This window comes from Oryctolagus cuniculus, chromosome 7 (assembly GCF_051225735.1).
Source record: "Oryctolagus cuniculus isolate XC-2025 breed Fujian yellow rabbit chromosome 7, ASM5122573v1, whole genome shotgun sequence".
NCBI classification, from domain to species: Eukaryota; Metazoa; Chordata; class Mammalia; order Lagomorpha; family Leporidae; genus Oryctolagus; species Oryctolagus cuniculus.
In genome coordinates, this window is record NC_142873.1 from 90,288,581 (window position 1) to 90,309,819 (window position 21,239).

Consider the following 21,239-nt stretch of genomic DNA (forward strand, 5'->3'; position numbering starts at 1 on the left):
TCACACACCTATAAATTTACATGGCATTTTAGACTCCCGTAACAAACATCAACTTTAATGTTAGAAGCTATAAATAAACATTTCCATACTAACAATAAAATCATTAAGAAGATATTAACCAAAAAAGTAATGGTTTTGAGGTGAAAAATATTACCATAAAACACCATTACATATTATGCAGATAAAATTTCCTCATTATATTTACATTAAAACCACAGGATTTTCTGATTTTAGTCACCAAAAGCAAGAATTCACAAGACAACATCACAAGAATTTCCTAAATGACTAGAGATATTATTTTTAAACTTATGCTTGCATAATCATTTATCTTCCAAAGCAGTTTCTAAAACCACGGAAGACATGGTTGGAAAACATTGTCAGCAGATGCATCGGTGAATTTCTAGGGGTCAATATTGTGGCACAGTGAGGTTAAGCCACCACCTGGGACACAGGCAACCTTTACCGTGTCCGTTTCACGTCCCGGATGCTCCACCTCTGACTCACCGGAGCTGCTGGCTCTTAACTCTGCTCACTAGAATAGACTATTCTCAGACAGAGGTAAGACCCCAATGAAATGTTTTGGTTAAGCCTCAAAATGGTCTGTTGATGTTAGTAAGTGCTACTTTTCTTTCCTTTACCTCAGTAGATAAAGGAACCTAAGTCGCATCCACCCCGAGCCAGTAATTAAGTCATAAGGTAGCTTTCAGTCTGGCAAAGGTGTTTAGAATTCCTGTGGGCTCTTTTAGTGGGGAAAAGGAGCCTTTAGAGTGGGTGAGTTAAATACGAGTCTATGCACTGACTGTTTGCATGTGCAAAACACAGCATCTGTCCTTGCACTTCTTGGTGTGTAACATTTCAGTCTGTGCATGTGCCTCTGATCTGTGTTCAACCAAAATACATCAGAAAACACAGAAGTGAAGAAGTGCTCGTCATTTAGGTTATTGATTTGTACTTCTCTTTCAAACCTATTATTAAAAGCTACCAAACTGAGTATCAGAGATTACAAGGCAAATATAGGAAGGTGTCCACCGTGACAAATTTGTCCTTATCTTGAAAGTCTATAAACACTTTACAAAAATATGCAATACTAAAACATGCAATCTTAAGATATATTTATATAGTTATCAGTATTACAATGAAGACCATATTATTATTTTAAATTAAACTCAGTTTAATCTTTTGCTTTAATGAAACTACTAGAAACAATTGTTTGGACCTTGTCAGAAGGGTTTCAATTTTACATCATTACGTTTTTAACTTGCCTAATCAGTCGAACAAAAGTACTTTATGTGAAATGATTCTTTTAGTTGCCTTAGCTACAAATCCCTGCAGGATCCTATAATTGAAATCTACTCACGTAAGTTAGGAATAATTAGGGCCCCAAATTAAGCCAAACACAAAGTTAATTCAAATAGTCAGCTGCTGTCATTTAAATGGTTACGGGGTTTTATTGTTGCTTAACATTTCTGAATGCTTTTAAATATACTGTGTTCTTCTAGTCTGTATTTAGCATTTTAGTACAAGCAGAAATGGGATCAAGAGGGAAAGATTCACCAGCCTTTAAAATGAAGTCGCACCTATACCCAGGCTTTTGTCACTAAAGGGTTTCCACTCAATCTTTGCTATCAATTAGCAACACTGCTGAAAGAGTGGGAAGGCAGCTCTCAAAGGCAAGCTTTCTGGGAAATAAAGCAGGGTCACAGAATCTACAGTGATTGTCACTAATGCAACACAAGTAAGAGCTTTGGAAAGCGATCAGGGATGGTCTCTATTTACTTAAAATCTAAAACAAAGCAAAGGATTAAAGGAGCTTCCTGTTGTAAGCAAACTAAAGAGAAAAGATAAAGTCCAAAACCCATACCTAAAGAAGGCATGCCTTTTAACTATTTTAATGATGACTGATAATCAGTGTGAAGTGATAACTAAATATAGTAACTTCTTTTATAATTATTACAGGTTTTCAGATTTCTGGCAATCCTCCTAAGCTATACCTGGTACCTCAAAAGAGAAATTTTGCTATAAAAGTTATGCTTGTGGCTGTAAACATGGGAAGATTATTTGAAAGATGCAGAATTACCAAGACTGGTTTTTCTGTTATCAATGATTATCATTACAAAACAAAGTCAATCTTACTATAGTCTTTAATTTGAAACAGTAATGAACAAAGAAAACTTTGAAATAAATTATCTTTTGATAATCCCCATTAAATAATCCTATGTAATCTGAGTCTTTTAAAATATACTTTAAATATTCTTCAGTGATAGTGCCACAAGATAGAAAAATCTATCAATGATCTGAGGCTAAATATAAAATTCTACATAAAGCAATATTGTCAGTAGAGTCTGAGACAGTTCTTTGCAGCCCTCAATTTCTTCATCTGTAAAGTGACAAAAAATCCATACTGCTAATCCCTAAATTGTGATTCCAAGCCAAAAAATAAAAATGAAAATATTTTGCCCTCAAGGATACTGACATAAAATCATTTTGTAAAGTTTGCTATTTACTTCCATTTGTTGGCTAGAAAAAGCTGAAGAAATTAAAGAAATAAATGAAGAAATAAATGTGAATTTGCAAGGTGTATTATCATAAAATTAAAATAATTTTTATTAGTAAAACATCTGACAGCAAAAGCAAAAGTAGATTATGTGCACTAGTAAGAAAAAACAGTATTTCCACTATAAAGAATAAATTATGTATAACACTAAAAAATAGAAAAATCACTGCATGACTTTGGGAAGATCAAAATTAAAGTTCTTAAAATAGTGTGTATTTGATAAAGAAAAAATGGGAAACAAATCTATCTTCAATAGAACGCATACAAAACAGGAGTCAAAGTGTAACAAAACATAAAAATATTCAGTAAAGTTTCAAAGTAGCTTTGTTTCTTTAATGAAATGGGTTATAACACTGAAAGTGATTGATTTCTATATTTCAACTACATTGCTTGGGTTAGAAACCAGCCTCAATTTGCAATAGTGAAACTACTGTTAGGCAAAGCTGACTTTCTGGACTAAACATTTTGAGAACCAAAACTCCCTGATATCAACGCCCTCTTAGAGCAGCACCCTCAGCTTCAGCTGGGAGCAGGCTCCCAGGCCCTCCCAGGTCACTAGATCAGAAGCTTCCCTTTAACAAGATCCTCACATGATTTCCCTGTGCATTAAATTTGGGGGAGCACTGTCCTAGATGAGTAAGATTTTTCAGATCCGGTCTTTTCCTAGGTCTTCCTCTCTCTGCATCCTACTATGTATCCCCTCCCTTCCGGGATGAGCTTGCCTGTTCTTGCACGGGACCCCATTTCCTTTCCTTCTGCCAGAAAACAAATTCAAGTGTGTAACATACCAAGTAAAAGGAACCAAAAAAGGAAAATTATCAAAAATATTATTCTTAAACATTGAAATATACTGAACCTATACCGCCTGCACCCTTCACTTTTCTTGGCAGCTTTGATTATCACCAAACACCATCAATTCACCACAACATTCTACCATAGACAAAGGTGGGCCCCCAGCCACTACCACCAGCAATGGCTCTTGGCCCTTCTACTAATGTAACTTAAGTCCCTGACTCTTATAAACATATGATATTGCCTCTAAATGTGAATACTGGCCTATCTACCACCCAGGTTAGATCAAGAAAACTCAGAAGGGTAAAAGAGAACTAATGATTAATACAAACACATGAATTAAATACAAAGAAATGAGAACAAGGGAATAATAGGAAGTATCCTACGAACTAACAACATAAATCAGAATTTTATTTAGATTTCTTATTTATATTAACCACTTGTGAAAACAAAACTCTGCTTTGTTAATCCCTCTATTTTTTCCAAGAAATTCCTTACGTGCCTTGACACTATAGAATTCCTAAAATGCAAACTTTATCTTCACTATGGGTATTTAAATCATTCTCCCTCCCTCCCTCTCTTTCTCTCTCTCTACTATACAAATATAGCAAAAATTATTCTTTAGAAATAAACTATATCCTCTCCCTAACTCTGCCTTTCAAGTAAATAAATCTTAAAAAAAAAAAAAAAAACCTTTGTTAAGCAGACTAGAATCAAATGTAAAATATTTAGGTAAAGAAGGATAACTGAAATAAGAAAAACAGTGACACTTTTTTTTTTTTTTTTTGGACAGGCAGAGTGGACAGTGAGAGAGAGAGACAGAGAGAAAGGTCTTCCTTTGCCATTGGTTCACCCTCCAATGGCCGCCGCGGCCGGCGCGCTGCGGCCGGCGCACCGCGCTGATCCGATGGCAGGAGCCAGGAGCCAGGTGCTTTTCCTGGTCTCCCATGGTGTGCAGGGCCCAAGCACTTGGGCCAGCCTCCACTGCCTTCCCGGGCCACAGCAGAGAGCTGGACTGGAAGAGGGGCAACCAGGACAGAATCCGGCGCCCCGACCGGGACTAGAACCCGGTGTGCCGGCACCCCTAGGTGGAGGATTAGCCTACTGAGCCTCGGCACCGGCCCTGCAGTGACACTTTCATTCACAGTTCAATCTTTATGGAGATAAAAGTTTTTGTCTTTTTTCTAGAATTTTCCTTTTTGATTTTTTTTTATTATAGTCCATACCCATTTTGAATTTGGGCATGTCCCAATTCCAACTACTTTGTTAATTAAAATTTTATTTATACCACTTGACTATTAGCTCACTTGATTTTAAATTAAATGACTGAAATCCTTAGTTTTCACGTTATAACAAAGTTGGTTCTTGACAGATTAGAAAGTTAAATGAAAACATCTAAGAGCTACAGGAAAATGCAAGTGAATTAATATTAAAGTGGGAAAAAGACATGAGATTTTTAAGCATAAAAATAGAGGATTTCGTAAAAATAAATATACATCAAAAAGTAAAGAAAGGGAACAAGTAAAGCAAACATAAGATTTGGGTAACTGTTTAACTAACGTTACATTGTAATTTCTCTTGTGTTAAGCATCTTCATAAAAAAATCCAAGTAGTATAAATTAATGTCAAACTAGACTACATCAATGAATTTCAAAAAATTAGAGAAGCAATAAGAAAAATTGGCAAAAATGCTACAAAAATATTTGTCTCAGAATTACAATCAGCCATTAAAAAATCTTCAAAAAATGTTTTTCCTCACAATTAACCCCAAAATTATTAATTTATAATAAAATACCTTTTTAACATATCAAAGTGGACTTTTTTTTAAATTTAGAATCAATGTTAATAAAGTACCTCGGCATTGAGGCCTTCATACATTGGTAACCAATATGAACACTAGATTAACACTTCAGAAGCGCCACTGAAAATATTTACACAGAAAATGGTCTACATCTCTGTTATAATAATCAGAATCTAGAATTCCAGCTTGAGGACATAGCAAGATGTGAAGCTGCAAGTGTATATAAATAAATATTTATTTTACTATACTTGAAATAAATTAATAGAAATGGCTAGTAAGTAGAGTAAGAGGTTTAAATAGTTTTTAATATATATATATGATAAACTTCAATGCAGCTGTGAAAATCTATTTATAAAAATATAATAGCACACTGAAACAGCTTATGATAATATAAAGCAAAAAATCTTCACATCAGAATATCTGTAGATGAAGATTGTAATTTTGTTTTTATATAGAATTTTGTTGTCTGTAATATCAAATATATGTATTCGAAAACAAAAGAAACATGTCCTCATTATCCAAGGTAATAGAATTATGAATAATTTTAAATTATCTTAATTTTTTTATTTCCTATCTTTTCTCATGAAGATGTATTACATTCAACATCAGAAGGAAAAACACCACTTTTAAGAAAAATAAGCCCTCAAAGCAAGAATTGTGGCAGACATAAAAGTCAAACTCAGGAGACTCTCATGTTGATAAGGAGAGATTATAAATGTTGTTTTTGCTTTCCTGAAGCGCCGATATGGAATTCCCTTCTCAGCTTTACGTTTTAGCCAAGAGATCCCAAGGCCGGGACTAGGTATTCTCAAGGAATCGTTTCTGTCAAGTTGACAAAAGGAGTTCAGGAACAGGGCTGAAAGATGTCATGAGATATTCACTAATCCACACTGATGTCTAATACATGTAGCTTACATGCTGTCATATGTCATTCTCTGTCATGCAGAGGAGGAGAAAAGAAAATAAAGAATACCATAGGGTACCCAGCATATGTTTCAGCAGACACTCCCTCAGTAACATGGCAGCAGTCTGCTTTTCAAGACTGACGAGGCTCTATGTTAATACTCAGATGTGTTCAGTCATTTATATTATCTTATTCTCTAATGCCACAACCTAAAATTGTGTTTATTAGAAAGTGAAAAAGTATATTAATCCAAAAACTAAAGCAAGAGCTTCATCAAAGCAGAAATGAATAATGACTAATTAACAGAATTACAGTTCCACAAATTAAGGTGCTTGAAATGCCTCCTGCACTTTTAATTAGGCTACCTTTAATACAATATTGATTCTTTCAAAATACAACTGTGATAAATGCCTAATATGCATGTAAAATCACTATTTCTAAAATGTACTCTAGCACAGACAAGCTAATAATCTCTTTCTTTTTAGCAAATTATTATTTTATATCATTTATTTATTAAATATGTGATCCTACCTCTTCCACCAAAAAAATGGAAGTTTACGAAAATTGTATAGCCAAGCAACGTAATGCTATTCAAGTCTTTGGGGATGCTGCTGTGGGGAATACAATTATTTGGCAAACTTTTCCACCAATATTAGACACACTGGTCAATCAGCAGATTGCAGATAAACAAACCTTTTCCACTACTGGAAAAGAGTCACAAGAGTAGGAGAAAAAGTAGAAAGAAAAAAAAATCAACATTCAAGCACTTGACCTTAATGTTTATTTATGAGACATGGCATATCATGACACTGAATATAAGTACATAAGATGACAAAAATATAATTCAAATTAACTTTTTTAAATATGCCAATATAACCTGTTATACTCAGTTTCAATTTTTACAACTTTGAATCACATGCAAAACAATATTAACCTTGTTCCTGAATCCCAGTAGTAATACTATAAGGCTTTTGGTGTTTTACAGGAAGCAAGGTCATGCATTTTGTAGGTGGCATTAATATTTGTATTTTTAAAACTAAACTACATCATTACCCATGGACGAGAAATCTGCTACAATCAAATTACATTATACACATAAAAGACAATGAAGAATATTTAAAGCATCCTAAAAGTAATATAGTTAAGCAATTTATTCAGAAGTAAAATCCTATCATTCTACACTAAATATATAAATAAAATTTTTGTAAAGAATGCATTGTTTTGAATGGATGCTAATTTACATAATTTGTTAATTTAAAAAATAAAGTTACATTTTCTATGCAGCGAGCACAGATATACAATTCCTATTAATTTAATGGGAGTTGTGACTCCCATTAAGTTTAATAGGAGTCATGCAGTCAAATCCCTATGTACCTTGCTGAAAATTTACCTCATAGACTTCAACTAATCAAATATACCGAAATGAACAAAGTAGTCAATTTTGCTAGACTGGGAAATCTAACGTCCCCACAGTAAGTCAACGTAATGTTATCATAGCAATGGCAATGTACTTATCTCCAACAAGAACAAGGGTACCAAAATAAATGACAAATTGAAACAAGAGTTTAGGGGCTTTACTAAATGCAGTCCAAGAAGCCTGAACTGAGGAATAAAAAGCAATCCAAAAAGGTACAGACGCTATCTCCCAGGAAACAACTGGTCACTAACATTTAAATAACAGCAAATCAAATCATAATTGCCTCCCAGAAATACTTTTAATAAGCTCCACTGCATCTGCGCCCATGCACTCCTAACCCTCCTCACTTCAACCTCCCACACATACAACAATGAGTTGGTTTTGAAAAAGTGATGCTGAGCAGCACACCATGAGCATTGCTCTAGAGTATGTTTGAAACACTAAGGCTTGTGTGGCTGGCATCGTGCAGCAGGTGAAGCTGCAGCTTGCAGCATCCAGCATCCTCTATCAGAGTGCCAGAAGGCAGCGGAGGACAACTGCCTGGGCCCTTGGCACGCACATGGGAGACCTGGATGGGGTTCCTGGCTCTTGGCTTCTTCCTGGCCCAGCTTCAGCCATGGCAGCCAATTGGGAAGTGAACCTATGACTGAAGATTTCTCTCTCTGTGTCTTTCTGTCATTCTGCCTTTCAAAAAATAAATCTTAAACAAAAGAGAGAGAGAGGAAGAAACAATAATGCTCAGACCTCATCCTGACCTCCAGGTCATTCTGTTGTGCTCCAGGTGCTGCGTGGAATGCCTACATTCTATCTCGGAGTGCCTGGGTTTCTGCCCAAGCTCCTCCACTTCCCATTCCAGCTTCCTCCCAACATGCACCCTAGGAAACAACAGGTGATGGCTCAAGTACCTGGGTCCCTACCAGGCACCTGGGACACCTGATCGTATTCCAGGCTCCTGGCTTCCACCTGGCCCAGCCCCAGCTGTTGTGGCATTTGGGGATGAATGGAATCTCTGTCTCTCTCTGTGCCTCTGCCTTCCAAATAAAATGAGAAGTTATAAAATTTGAGAATGACTGCAAAACTGTATTCTTCATCCATTCTGTTGTCTCACCATAGAACTTCTGCCTTCAAGCACCATGCTGACCATTGCCTTTATAACTAGATTATTCTGCTTACTTATATGGAGACACAGCTCTAGCATCATCTTCCTTTGCCACTGGAAGATTTTTCAGACACACACATTCACCCCATGTCCCAGTGCCTCAGTGAAAACATCACCAGGGCTCTAGCACTGTCATTACAGGCACTTTCTGTTCCCTCCCCATGAAAACTATGAGCCTCTTCAAAGGTTTATGTTTTTACGTGATGGACATAGACTTGAGTGCCTACTGTAAACCAGGCTTGTTCCACACACTTGAACACATAAATGAACAACAAAAAATTCCTGCCTTGTCATGCTAACATACTATGTATTTGCATGTGCATATAGAAATATATATACACACACAACATGCATGTATGTATATTATTACATATGTGGAAGAAATTTTTAAAAGGGAATGAGTGTAGCAGTCTGAATTATTTTAATCTTTCTTAAATTTGGAGAATCAAGTTATATTTCTTCCACAGATACAAATCATCCTGAAAGACATATTTATATGCCAAATCCAGCATTTTTCTAGTTCATGTTTAACCCCTAGATCTGTCTGTAGTGAAAAGACCCTATAGATGCACACCACTTTTCAGAATCTCAAAAGTCAAGGCAAAATGTGCTAAGAAATGTACATTAAAAACAAGCAAGATACTATTTATATAACTATGCTCTTTAATTTCCTTGATTTATCTAAAAGAAAAGTATAACCCTGTATCTGGCATATGTGACATTTATACCTGGTATAATATTTTTCTTTGGAAGGAGGATAAGCAACAATGTAACATGAGCTAATAAACTGAAATTTTCATGAATGAAGTCTAATTATGCACTCATTAGATGAAGAACTCAAACTGAAATCTGTATTACCAACTTTGCTGAAGAACTACTATTATTTGTCACATTTCACTTGAGCAAGCCTTCATACAGCTGACGTATGCTTGCCAGTGCTCTATTATACAGTGTAATTTAATTCTCTAGGACACAAAAACTCAATTCTCTTTCCTACTTACTGATACCTGATTCCACAGTGGGTTACTGTGCTTATATGGGCAAAATAGAGCATACCAGTTTCTCAACACATCTGAGCCTTTGCAGGGCATCAGGTAAGTTCTCTAGGAACAGAATCAATTGTGGAGAAATCTACAAAATATTCTCAAAGTTTGGTCTTAATAGAACCATTGTTTATTTTAGACAAATTCTTAATTTTCAAAAAAAATATATGGAAGGAGAGATTTTTAAGAATCAATAAAACATATTTCCTATTTTTACAAAAACACATTAATGGGTAACATTTGATTCTTAAAAAGCAACTTAATAATGTATAGATACAGTTAAATTAATTCTAATAACTAAACCTTTATATAATTCGCTTTAACTCATGTTAAAACATTAAAAATGCCTAGCGACTTGCTCTTTAATATGCATACAAATTAGACATATATGGGAACTTTGGAAAGTTTATGGAAAAATGAAACTGAAAGATATTTCTTTGCTCTTGGACTTTTTCAAGTACACTCCTATTTACCAGGTTCATCTGAACAAAGAAGTATTTCTACCAAATCTGAAACTTCATCTCTCTTTTGTGGGAATGAAATTAAACATTCTATGAGGCCTTTAAAATCATATTCCAAGATAAATTCCACAGAAGAAAAGAAAGCTCTAAAAAGGCATAGGCCATCATTATTCTATAATACAGTGGCTTGTTTTGTCTTTCTATTGAAAATTTCTATTGAAAATTTCTATTTTCTATTATGTAAAAATCTTAATGTCTGGTTTCTGTTCAGAAGTCAGAAGCCTGGCAAAACCACCTTAAATACTGGAATAGAATTCACGGCTCCTCTGGCAATGACTTGTCTGTCACAGACCTCAAATGTTGCACTCAAGTTACTTCATCTGCTTGTTCTCCTAAGTACTTCATGTCTCAAACCCTGCACAAGACCACATACTCCTTAAGAGTACCTGCATCCTGAATACTGATGACCTGGCTCCTTAGCCACTCAATAAATGAGGAAAGAGAGAGGAAACCACATAGGAAATCTTATCCGAGCTATCCTCAAGGACCTGATACAAAAAGAACTCTTATTACTACTTCCAAAACTTTGGCAAATTTAAAACTATTCTGAAATAAGCTGTTAAAAAAAGATAAGAACTCTTCCCTTTAAGCTTTCCCACAATAATCAGGCAAAGGTTCAGAAGAAACTTAATGGCTGAACAGTTAATTTATATCTCCCTTCCTACGCTATCATATCTAACGTTGATTGGTTTCTCCATGGGTGTTCACAGATCATTATCAGGTTTCTGGTGATAAAGGACTATCAAGTCACGGAAAACTTATTCTAAGACACACTCATGTGATGCTGGATCAATGTTCTGACAGTGTGCTTTAACTGCGTACACTCTTAGAACCAGCAGTATGGGTTCCTCCTAGGTTTTTTATACCCGTAGGAGGGAATTGCTTCAAAAGCAGCACCCCCTGGCCTGATGTGCCAAAAATGAGTTTCTCCTAACAGCAGATATGAATCCTGACCCGACAGGTGACATTAGAAATAAAACTACAGTATCTCATGAAAAAGTCTGTGTTTGCTATTCCCCTGCTGGGTTAAGCAACTGTGCCAGCAATGTGGTCTCTATCTTGATTTTTCATTATTGGACTAATGAGCCAACGGTCCACACCTGGAATCTTTTTTAAATGTATGAAAACACTGAAACATAACAGTAGGAATTCAGTAGTTTTTTTCCAAAAAACAGATAAAAAATTATAAATTATAAACACATTTTCATAATAATCCAAGCCAGATATTCACATTATTAAACTTAGTTCCTGCTCCTAGTTTATCATTGCAGTACAATTTATTCTGACATGGTAGGCTTTCATTTTAGATTTGATGTTATCTTCAATTCTAAAGTGAACAGAACTGTCATTAGACAATAAGATATTAAGACATTTGTGCCGTTCAAGTGTGACAAATCCAAATGAAGATTATTTACTTCCTGAATACAAAAATTCTTATTTTAAAATATAACTAAATCTGTCATTTATTTAAATTTTATTTTTAAATTATATCAATATACTAAATGTAGGGGACTGGGAGAATAATGAGAACTTGATTAAACATAATTTTGTAACAAGAATTCAAATAAAATTCTTTGGGTTGAATTAAGATGGTAACAATTTGGAGGCCAACGCTGTGGCGCAGTGGGTTAATGCCCTAGCCTGAAGCGCAGCCATCCCATATGGGCGCGGGTTTGAGACCTCACTGCTCCACTTCCGATCCAGCTCTCTGCTATGGCCTGGGAAAGCAGTGGAGGATGGCCCAAGTCCTTGGGCCCCTGCACCCACATGGGAAACCTGGAGGAAGCTCCTGGCTCTTGGCTTCGGATCGGCGGAGCACCGGCTGTTGCGGCCAGTTGGGGACTGAACCAATGGATGGAGGACCTCTCTCTCTGCCTCTCCTCTCTCTGCGTAATTCTGACTTTCAAATAAATAAATCTTAAAAAAAAAACACACAATTTGAAGTTTATTACAAAGATAATAGAATGATAAGCTTTTATTTATTAGTGCGCAGTAGCTTATTTTTCTCCACCTATCATTTTATTAAAAGGTATAAATGAGATCATTTAAAAATACATATAAAATCCATTTTAAAATTCTAAAATATTTTTTCAAGAATATTTAACTGGGCCAAAATTAAAATGCATCATATTTTACATATATTTATCAGAGGTTTTATATTCTTCTGATTTTACTAGATTAATATATTTTAAGGAATCAGATACTGGGAAATCCATATAGTAATTAATAATTGATACTTCCAATTATTTCATCAAGCCTCAAAAGTGTCATACTATTTTAGAAATCAGGTCTAGGCCCGATATTTGGCTTAGCTGCTGGGTTCTCCCACTCCAGATTCCAGCTTCCTGCTAATGCATACTCCTGGGAAGCAGCAGGTGACAGCTCAAGTAATTGGGTCCCTGTAACTCTTATGGGAGTTTTAGATGATAGAGTTCCTGGCTCCCAGCTCCATCCTGGCCCAGTCCCAGCAGTTGTAGGCATTTGGGGTGTGAACCAGTAGATGCAAGTCTGACTCTGACTCTCAAAAAAAAAAAAAAACTTACAAAAAAAAAAGTCACGGCTCTCTTCAAAAACACTCACTGTTGTTTCTAACTTAATAACAACTGTGCTAAAGAAAAATCCCATACCTCTTTTTTAAGTAGAAACTGTTATTAATTCCTACAAATTGATACTGCAAGCAACCTATATAGTTAAAGATATAATAACAATGAAAAGGAAGCACTATAAAAAATAAGCTCTTCTAGAAGACACCAAAAAACTTTGAGTTTTACAACTTTGATCATACTCAAGCAAATACAACAAACAGTGAAAACAGCTAACACAAAATACTTTCCATCTAACTGTAACAAATATAATCAATAACTATAAAATACATACCCCAAAATTTCACTAAATTCCTCTTAGGAGTATTTAAAATGAGTACATTCTACAAATTTGTGTAAGATATAAATTTACACATCCAGCACTTTCTAAACCATACAGCTATATGATTAAAAATCATTCAACAGCTTAAAAAATTCAATATCCAGGAAATCTTTTAAATATCTATTCCTAAAATTGAAGTAACATTCTAGCCATTTCCTTCTATAGATTACATAAAGTTCTCTTGAATTTAAAAAAGTTTTAACTCCATCTTACCTTCTGTATTCGATAAGAAGCTGATTATAATGATAAACCACAGACTTCGCATTCTGCAACCAGAAGACACCATTATTGATCCCTTTAAATATTTTCTTTGTATTCCTTAATGAATCTAGTTATAAATGCCCAGCTTCATCGAACCCAGCAGTCTGCATCATTGATCCTCATATCTGAAAAACAAACAAATCCATCATTTACTCTTTGGTCCTGCAATGTCACAAAAAATGCAAAAATAACAAGTCTGTCTCCCTCCCTCTATTCCTCCCCTGAGCACAAAATATAGAATATATTTTAATTCTATATCCAACACAGAGGCCGCTCCTATACCTACCTAAATGGTACTTTACATTCTAGAAGGTCAAAGCTCTAAAAGTACTTACTACAACATACAAATTTTAGAAAAACATGAAAATCTTACAAAGTTGTTCTAGAATTATACCTTTCTCTCCATAGCATGTTAACACTAGCTTTAGCACACAATACCTCTAAATAAAATGTTATAAATACATATACCTTTTTCATTTCCAGTGACAGTAATAGCAACATCATCTATTATTTTATCTAGTTGCCTTGAAAGATACATTGAGTCTTTTCCGCAATGAAACAATGAAGACTTTTCTACAAAGGTGTACTAGTCTAACCTATGAATATACTTTCATTTATGCAGCAACGGTATTCAAAAACGCCACCTTCCTCAACAACATATATTAAATTGTTACTTTTCTAACTGCTTGTTATACAGAGAGGGCAGTTTAATAAAGTGATGGTCTCATAACTATTTGACCTTTAAGTCTCAGATTTCATGTATTTTTTTCTTACAGCAGAGTATAACTTAAGATCAAACCTTCATTCATTCCTGAGTCCACTGGACACAAATAAAAATCCCTAGCCCCTAATAACTGTATCTATGAGGTCACAGCACTATTAAATCTAGGGGAGAGAGGCCAGCATTATGACACAGGTTAAGCCACTGCTTGGACACCTGCATTCCCTATCAGAGAGCTGGTTCAATACTGCACTTCCAATCCAGTTTCCTGCTAATGTGCCTGGGAGAGCATTAGATCATGGCCCAAGTACTTGGATCCCTGCCACCCACATGATGGTATTCCAGGCTCCTGGCTGCCGCCTGGCCCACCCTTAACTGCAGCAGACATTTGAGGAGCAAACCAGTAGATGGAAGCTCTCTGTCACTCTGCCTCTCAAGTAAACAAATACATCTTAAAAAAACAAAACAAAACAAAAAACAACTGAGGAGGGAATGGCAACAATTCAGAGCCTACAGTCAATGCTAATGTTGGCTAGATCATACAGATTGAATTCTCCACAGAGAAGAGGGAATGAACACTTCAGTACTATGACTTGAAGTGTTTCATGGTTCCCAGGATAACAGGACACGAGGTCATTTGCTGGGCGCTATCCAAGAGTTTTCCTTCTTTCCAGAGTAGTGTAAACACCTTATGATGAACACAAAGTGAGGCACTTCTCAAATCTACTTCCAGCTCTACAGCCCTTGAGGGTACGGAAATTACAAAGTTTTCCTTTGGTTGCCAGCACTGTGGTATAGTAGGTTAAGCATCCTCCTGCGGTGCCAGCATCCCATATGGCCGCGTCCCAGCTGCTCTACCTCTGATTCAGCTCCCAGCTCATGGCCTGGGAAAGAGGTGGAAGATGGCCCAACTACTTGGGCCAATGCACCTGGGTGGCAGACCCGCAAGAAGCTCCTGGCTCCTGGCTTCAGAACGGCCTAGCTCTGGCAGTTACAGCCATTTGGGGAGTGAACCAGCAGATGGAAGACCTCTCTCCCCCCGGCCCCATCTGTCTGTAACTCTGCTCCTCAAATAAATAACTCTTTTTTAAAAAGTTTTTCTTTAAAGGGACATTTTACAGTTCCCTCACGTGAGGTTCTTGTTATTTTCTTCTGAGTAACAATCTCGCCAACTTTGCTCAAGCCACACTTAACGAGTTACAACTAAAGAGTTTTATAAAGAGAGGGGACTGGCTACTACCCATTCTGAGTTATATATGAAACTTAAACAAACCCTTCATAATTTAGATGCTGTCACTAAAGCATAAAGAAAATTAAGAAAACAAAATTTTCCTAATAAGTTTGAGATCTCTTTCACATTATGTGAACTACTTTGCATTTGCTACACGCTTCATGTGTCATATGGGATTCTATTAGCAGCTCAGTTCACTATAATGTAATTTCAATAGAAAAGCCGTCAGCTACTAAATGGTTTGGAACAGTTATCACGCTCTAAGGGCACTATCTTGCCTTATCAACAAACACGCCGAAAAGAGTATAAAAAATTAACCTAAAGATACTATCTCATATTTAAATATAAGGGTCCATAAGACTCACAGACAAAACTAGCAAGGTATTTCTGTAATTAGCAGTCGGTTTGCTCATGCACATAGTTCTAGAGATATCCCTCCATGACTCGTCATCAGCGTTTAAGAATTATGATGGTTTTCTGCAATTCTGACAGCACTTCACAGGCTGCTCCATCCAAAGTAACAGAACAAAAATGAAAAGCAACCAGCTTCCTCTTTGGATTGCCAAAAACACAAAAAGAATGATACATCAAAAATTAATCTGATGGAACCACAAGGTATACATCCCTACAGAACTGGCTGACTTGCTCTGCTCATTTTTCACTCTGAGCTCCCAGACTGGGAGAGAGACAAAACCTGTTTACAAGTGCTGCGGCAATGTGCCTGCCTTACAATTCCTCAAGCTATTTTATATTAAACATAAAGAAAAGTCAGATAATTCCATGGCCTGTCACATGCATAAAGCCAATCAATGAAAAATTTCTTATATTCTGTCCAATGATCTAATCAAGAAATTAGAAACATTTTAAGGTGCAGATGAGGTTCATTAATTGCTGCAAGTAAAATTAAATCAGACTTTGGCCTGCGCCATATTCAAGGCAATACTTTTGACGGTCCAAGTGTTACTTGTAATGGGCACTTTGATTTCAATGAGCTAATGCCCACAGGCAGCTTGCCCACATGCACAACTCTTGAACACGTTTCCACTTTCTTAAAGCAATCCAAGATCCGTCTGTCTTTGGTCACCCGCTATTTGAAAGAGTCCTTGTTTGTGGGAAGAAAGGGAAGGAAGAAATCAAGGACTGATGACTGCCTTGTAGGAAACAGCAGCCAAGATAGGAAAACCTCTGTTGGTGAGGGGGAAAGGAGGAGGAAACCACACAACCAGGAACTCTACACTGCGGTCTTTGGCCAGGGCAGACTACTTCTTGAACAGCTTTACATACTAAAATTCACAGCATTCTTAGTGTTTGAGAATATAATACACAATTTAAAAACTGCACTCCAGTAGATTATAAGACAGTACAAACGACTGTTTCTGACACACAACAGATTCTGGAATGTATAAACCCAGGGCTTCTTGTATGCAAATAAAGCTTAACTCCAACCAGTGCTAAACTAAAAAATATCACTTTTATTTTTTATCATTCCACAATGTCTAACCAATCGCCTTCACCTCAAATAAAATTATCTCCAGAAGTTCAAACTTTTAAACTAAGGCAAAATATTTCACTGCTGTGATACAAATTAAAAACAATTCTTTATTTAACTGTCAATGAAAATTAAAATCCTTAGCAAACCACAACCAGCTAAGAATAGAATGAATAAATAATCAAATATAACGAAAATTCCAAGAAAGTGTTGCAAAAGCAGCTAGCACACCTGCAAAGAACAGCTCAGTGAGAGTGTCTCACTAAGCAAAACAAAAGCCAAGAACAGACCCACAAAAGGGCCACTACATAGCTTTTCAACAAACAGAAAATTAATAACCTATCTGTCTTCAGATTTTTGGAAAACCTTTTTTCAAGAATGCTTAGCATCAAGTGAGGGCAGAACTAGAGGTTAACAGCATGGTAACAGTTCATTGCTTAGAAAACAGAGAAGCAGCATATTTCTACTTAAACTACAAATGACTATGATTTTTAAAACTCCAAGCCATTATTCTACCTCTGCTGTTTTTCTTACCTTTCAAATACAATTCATCCCAATCTTGTTTCTAGAAACCTCAAGCCATTCTCTACCAAGCCTGCCACGGTTTTTTTTAGAACTAAGTATCCTATTACTCTGTCATGTAAAAAGTCAATTAATGCATCATTACTACCAACCTTCCAAAGCTTAACAGTGACTTCCAGGAATATGCTTCAGCGCTGCCTGTATCCTAACAGCCCTCAACGCTTTGTACACTACTTACACTGTACAGTCAGCTGTAACCTTTCAGAGAGTAACCTGCTTATATTTATTAGCTGCATTACATACCTCGTGCCTGAAACTGTCAGCAAAATTATTTAAAAGGAAAACACCACTAACCAGCTTTCAGTCACACATTTATGTTAAATACCAGGAAATCACAGTTAGCTTAATTATTAGATGTTTGTTTAGACAATAAAAAAAATAAATCTCTTTTGTTGATGTGCATCAATAAAAAATACAGCATGCTTTCAATAAATAAGAAAACTAAATTTAAAATTCTTTAAAACTAGTTAATTAAAGTGGGTATTCCACCAAAGTAAATCTACCATAAAGATTCATTTCTAAAGTCTTACATCTGATTTCTACTCCAGGACACGGATATCAAATCCAAAACAACTATAAGCCTGAAGAGAAAAGAGAACCAAGCGCAAGATCTACCAAAGTCATCCACCCTTGTTACCGTGCAAGAAAGCTGCACAACATGAAGCTCTGCGTACGCCTGATTTTATGTGCTAAATGTGTATCTCCTCTAAATAAGAACTAAAGATAGCTTCATAAAATCTGTATTTCTGATCTTATTTGCACAATAAAAATATGATCATTAAGATACAGAATGCCCTTGTCAAAGGAAAGTGCTTTTCTCTATTTTACCAAAACAAAGACAGACCTAACATCAGTCTGCTCCCATGCAAATGCTAAGAAAATTAAAAAATAAATTACAATTTAATTTTAACTTAGCTGAAATTCTCAGTAGTCACGTTTCAGACATATTTTCTGTGTGATCCTTGTACAGGCTAGAATTTCCACTTCTTGTTAACACTTCCAGAAAACACCATGGCCCCTGGCAAGCCTTCCTTCAGTAACTGAGCTTAGGTAAAACCTGGCTATTGTTAATCAGAAAGGCTTTCTTAGGATAGGGGCTGGGGCTGACAATGCTGAGGGTGATTCTAAAACCACATGGTCAACCATTAATCCCCACCCTCTCAGATCTCAGTTCTGCAGACACTGGTGTCAAGTCTAGAGGACTCTGACTCAACTATGCTAAAGTCCCCTTACCATTCCCTACCTGGTCTTACCCTTTACTGAAACTTCTTTGTCGTGAAAGAATAAATTCTCCTATGAGAAGGCTTAAAGGAGCAGAAAGAAGAGTTCAGGAAAGCTCCTAGTGAATTACATCTGCTTTGTGCTGTATGACCCAGGAGCCATGCTGAGCATGCACAAGCAGCTTGTAGAAGCAGACACCAGAGGCAGTGTCCGGAGCAGCCTGCCACTCTTCTGTAAAATACATCCAGTTGAAATAGTACAAAAAAAAAGCTGTCATTTTCTCTTCAAAATTCTCATTTGCTTATTTTTATTTGAAAGAGGGAGAGAGAAAGATGAGACCCCTATCTGCTGGCTCACCCCTCAAATACCTGTAATAGCAGGGGCTGTGCAAGGCCAAAGTCATGAAACAGAAACTCAATCTGGGTTTCCCACATGGGTGGGAGGGACCCAAGTATTTGAGCCATCTCCTGCTGCCTCCCAGGGTGCATGTAACCAGAAAGAATTGAAATCAGAGCTTCACGGGAACCTGGGTACAGCAATATGAGATACGGGCACCCAAGCAAAGTCTATGCCAAATGTCTGCCCCACCTGGCATTGTTAAGCCAATGTAAGGGACATTTTATGACTGAACATGAACTTGCAAATGATCTTTCAGAAGAAAAGTAAACAAAGCTACATACCCAGTTCAAAATATTCCCTTACATATCATGAAAAGTTGATGCCTTCCCCAACTTTAATACTAAAAATATTATCCCTCGTTTTAAGACTGTATCGTCTCTTAACTATCTAGTAGTCTAGAAATTAAAAGCAGAAGACCAGTATTAAAGGGGCCAGCACTGTGATGCAATGGGTTAAAGCCGTGGCCTGCAGCGCTGGCATCCCATATGGGTGCCGGTTCGAGTCCCAGCTGTTCCCCTTCTAATCCAGCTCTCTGCTAGTGAGAAAAGCAGTGGAAGATGACCCAAGTGCTTGGGACTCTGCTACCCACTTGGGAGACATGGAAGAAATTCCTGGCTTCAGTCTGGCCCAACTCCTATCATTGTGGCCATTTGGAGAGTGAACCAGGGGATAGAAGATCGATCTATCTCTCTCCTCACTCTTCATCTATCTCTCTAACTCTTTTAAATAAATGAATCTTAAAAAAAATTAGAAATCTGAGGCTGAGAGAGGAACCAGAAGTAGATTAAAATTATTCATACAGTTAAGAGGCAGAGATTCCAATTAAGGCTAATGATAAAGTCCTGTCTTCATTATTCATCAAATTATTAACGTCAACAACTATTTACTGAGCAGCTATTATGTGCAATGTACTGAAGAACAAATGCCTTGTCTTCAAGGAAACTATATTCTAGCTCAAAGATAATTTATCCTAGAAAATTCTATAGTTGCTTGCCATGTAGTTAGGTTCCCAAAATATTATAGCTAAAGTACAGTGACAAACTAAATATTTATTATTTTAAGTAACTGTAACCACAATCCTGAAAAATCTACAATATCTCCTTTTTACCTTAAAATGAGAAAATTTAACCTATTCAAGAACATAACCACATGTTCTAAAATCACTAAAGCAACTAAGTAAATCAAATATAAACTTACTTTTAAATTATCTTTTCCTTTAGAATAAAAAAATAGAATGAAGTCATTTTGGCATTATGAAAATGATGAAATAATCAAAGAATAATGAGTTGATTTTCAAAATGTTTACATGAGCAAAACTAACACCCTTAGGTAATCATAAATTTAACTTATTTTGTATTTCCAGTTGAGTTATCTTAATCTTAATCATTTATATGCTATTTAAAGTGCTTACAATTTTGTTATCAATTAAGAAATTATTCTAGACTGATAAATCTTGTCAACCAAACTACCTGAGAAGTCGCTCATAACAAGTCAGAAAAAAACACGTGAATATTTCTTCCAATATAACTAAGAATGAATCTTAATACTCAAGGAACGGGTACTCTAAAGTTAAGATCTTTCAACTAAGTATTAACTGTGTTTAGACAAATACAGAAGAAAAATTCAAAACAGCTTGTAAAATGCAATTGTACAAATGGCTTAACTGCACTGAATCCTTTGTTCATAAATCATTGTTACTAGCCATTCCTTGAATCAATATTCAAATTCCCTCTTGGTCTATATATAAACCACTAAATGAAATAATAATGAACCAAGATCTGCTGTATATTAGATCATCAATATCACTATCAGAGGGTTCTTAGAGATAATGAGGTAATCTGAGTAAAATATGTCAAGTGATATGAAAAATAAAAATGAAAAAGTAACCATAAAAATACACAGTAAGAAGTTGAAGAAAACTTTGTGAAATTTACAAAGTTCCCTTTTGTAATCAACAAACAATACAATTCATTTATAAATTGTATCTATATATATAATCAACCTATAAATAGTTACATGTATAAAGCTATCTAACTTTCATTTCTTATACTTTAAAGTGAAGTTGGGCTGGGCTCTCGGCATAGCAGGGTTTTCTGGTTTTGTTTTTTTACTTTTTTGGGCATAGCCGTTAACACACCATTAGGGAGGTACACATTCCGTAACACAGTGCTAGGTTCCAGTCCCAGCATGACTCCTCATTCAAGCTTCTTACCAGTTAC

The 21,239-nt window shown here is 36.0% G+C and overlaps 1 protein-coding gene across 50 annotated transcripts in view; it reads right to left on the reverse strand.

Moving 5' to 3' along the window:
* Positions 1-21,239, reverse strand: part of ADGRL2 (adhesion G protein-coupled receptor L2) — a 689,746-nt gene that overhangs the window by 148,766 nt on the left and 519,741 nt on the right. For all 50 annotated transcript variants that reach the window (XM_089337145.1, XM_089337146.1, XM_070078190.2 and 47 more), the window contains one exon: positions 13,330-13,502. In XM_089337145.1, the coding sequence (XP_089193271.1) occupies positions 13,330-13,402 (73 nt within the window). In that variant the 5' untranslated portion in view covers positions 13,403-13,502. The remainder of the gene's footprint in view (positions 1-13,329; positions 13,503-21,239) is intronic.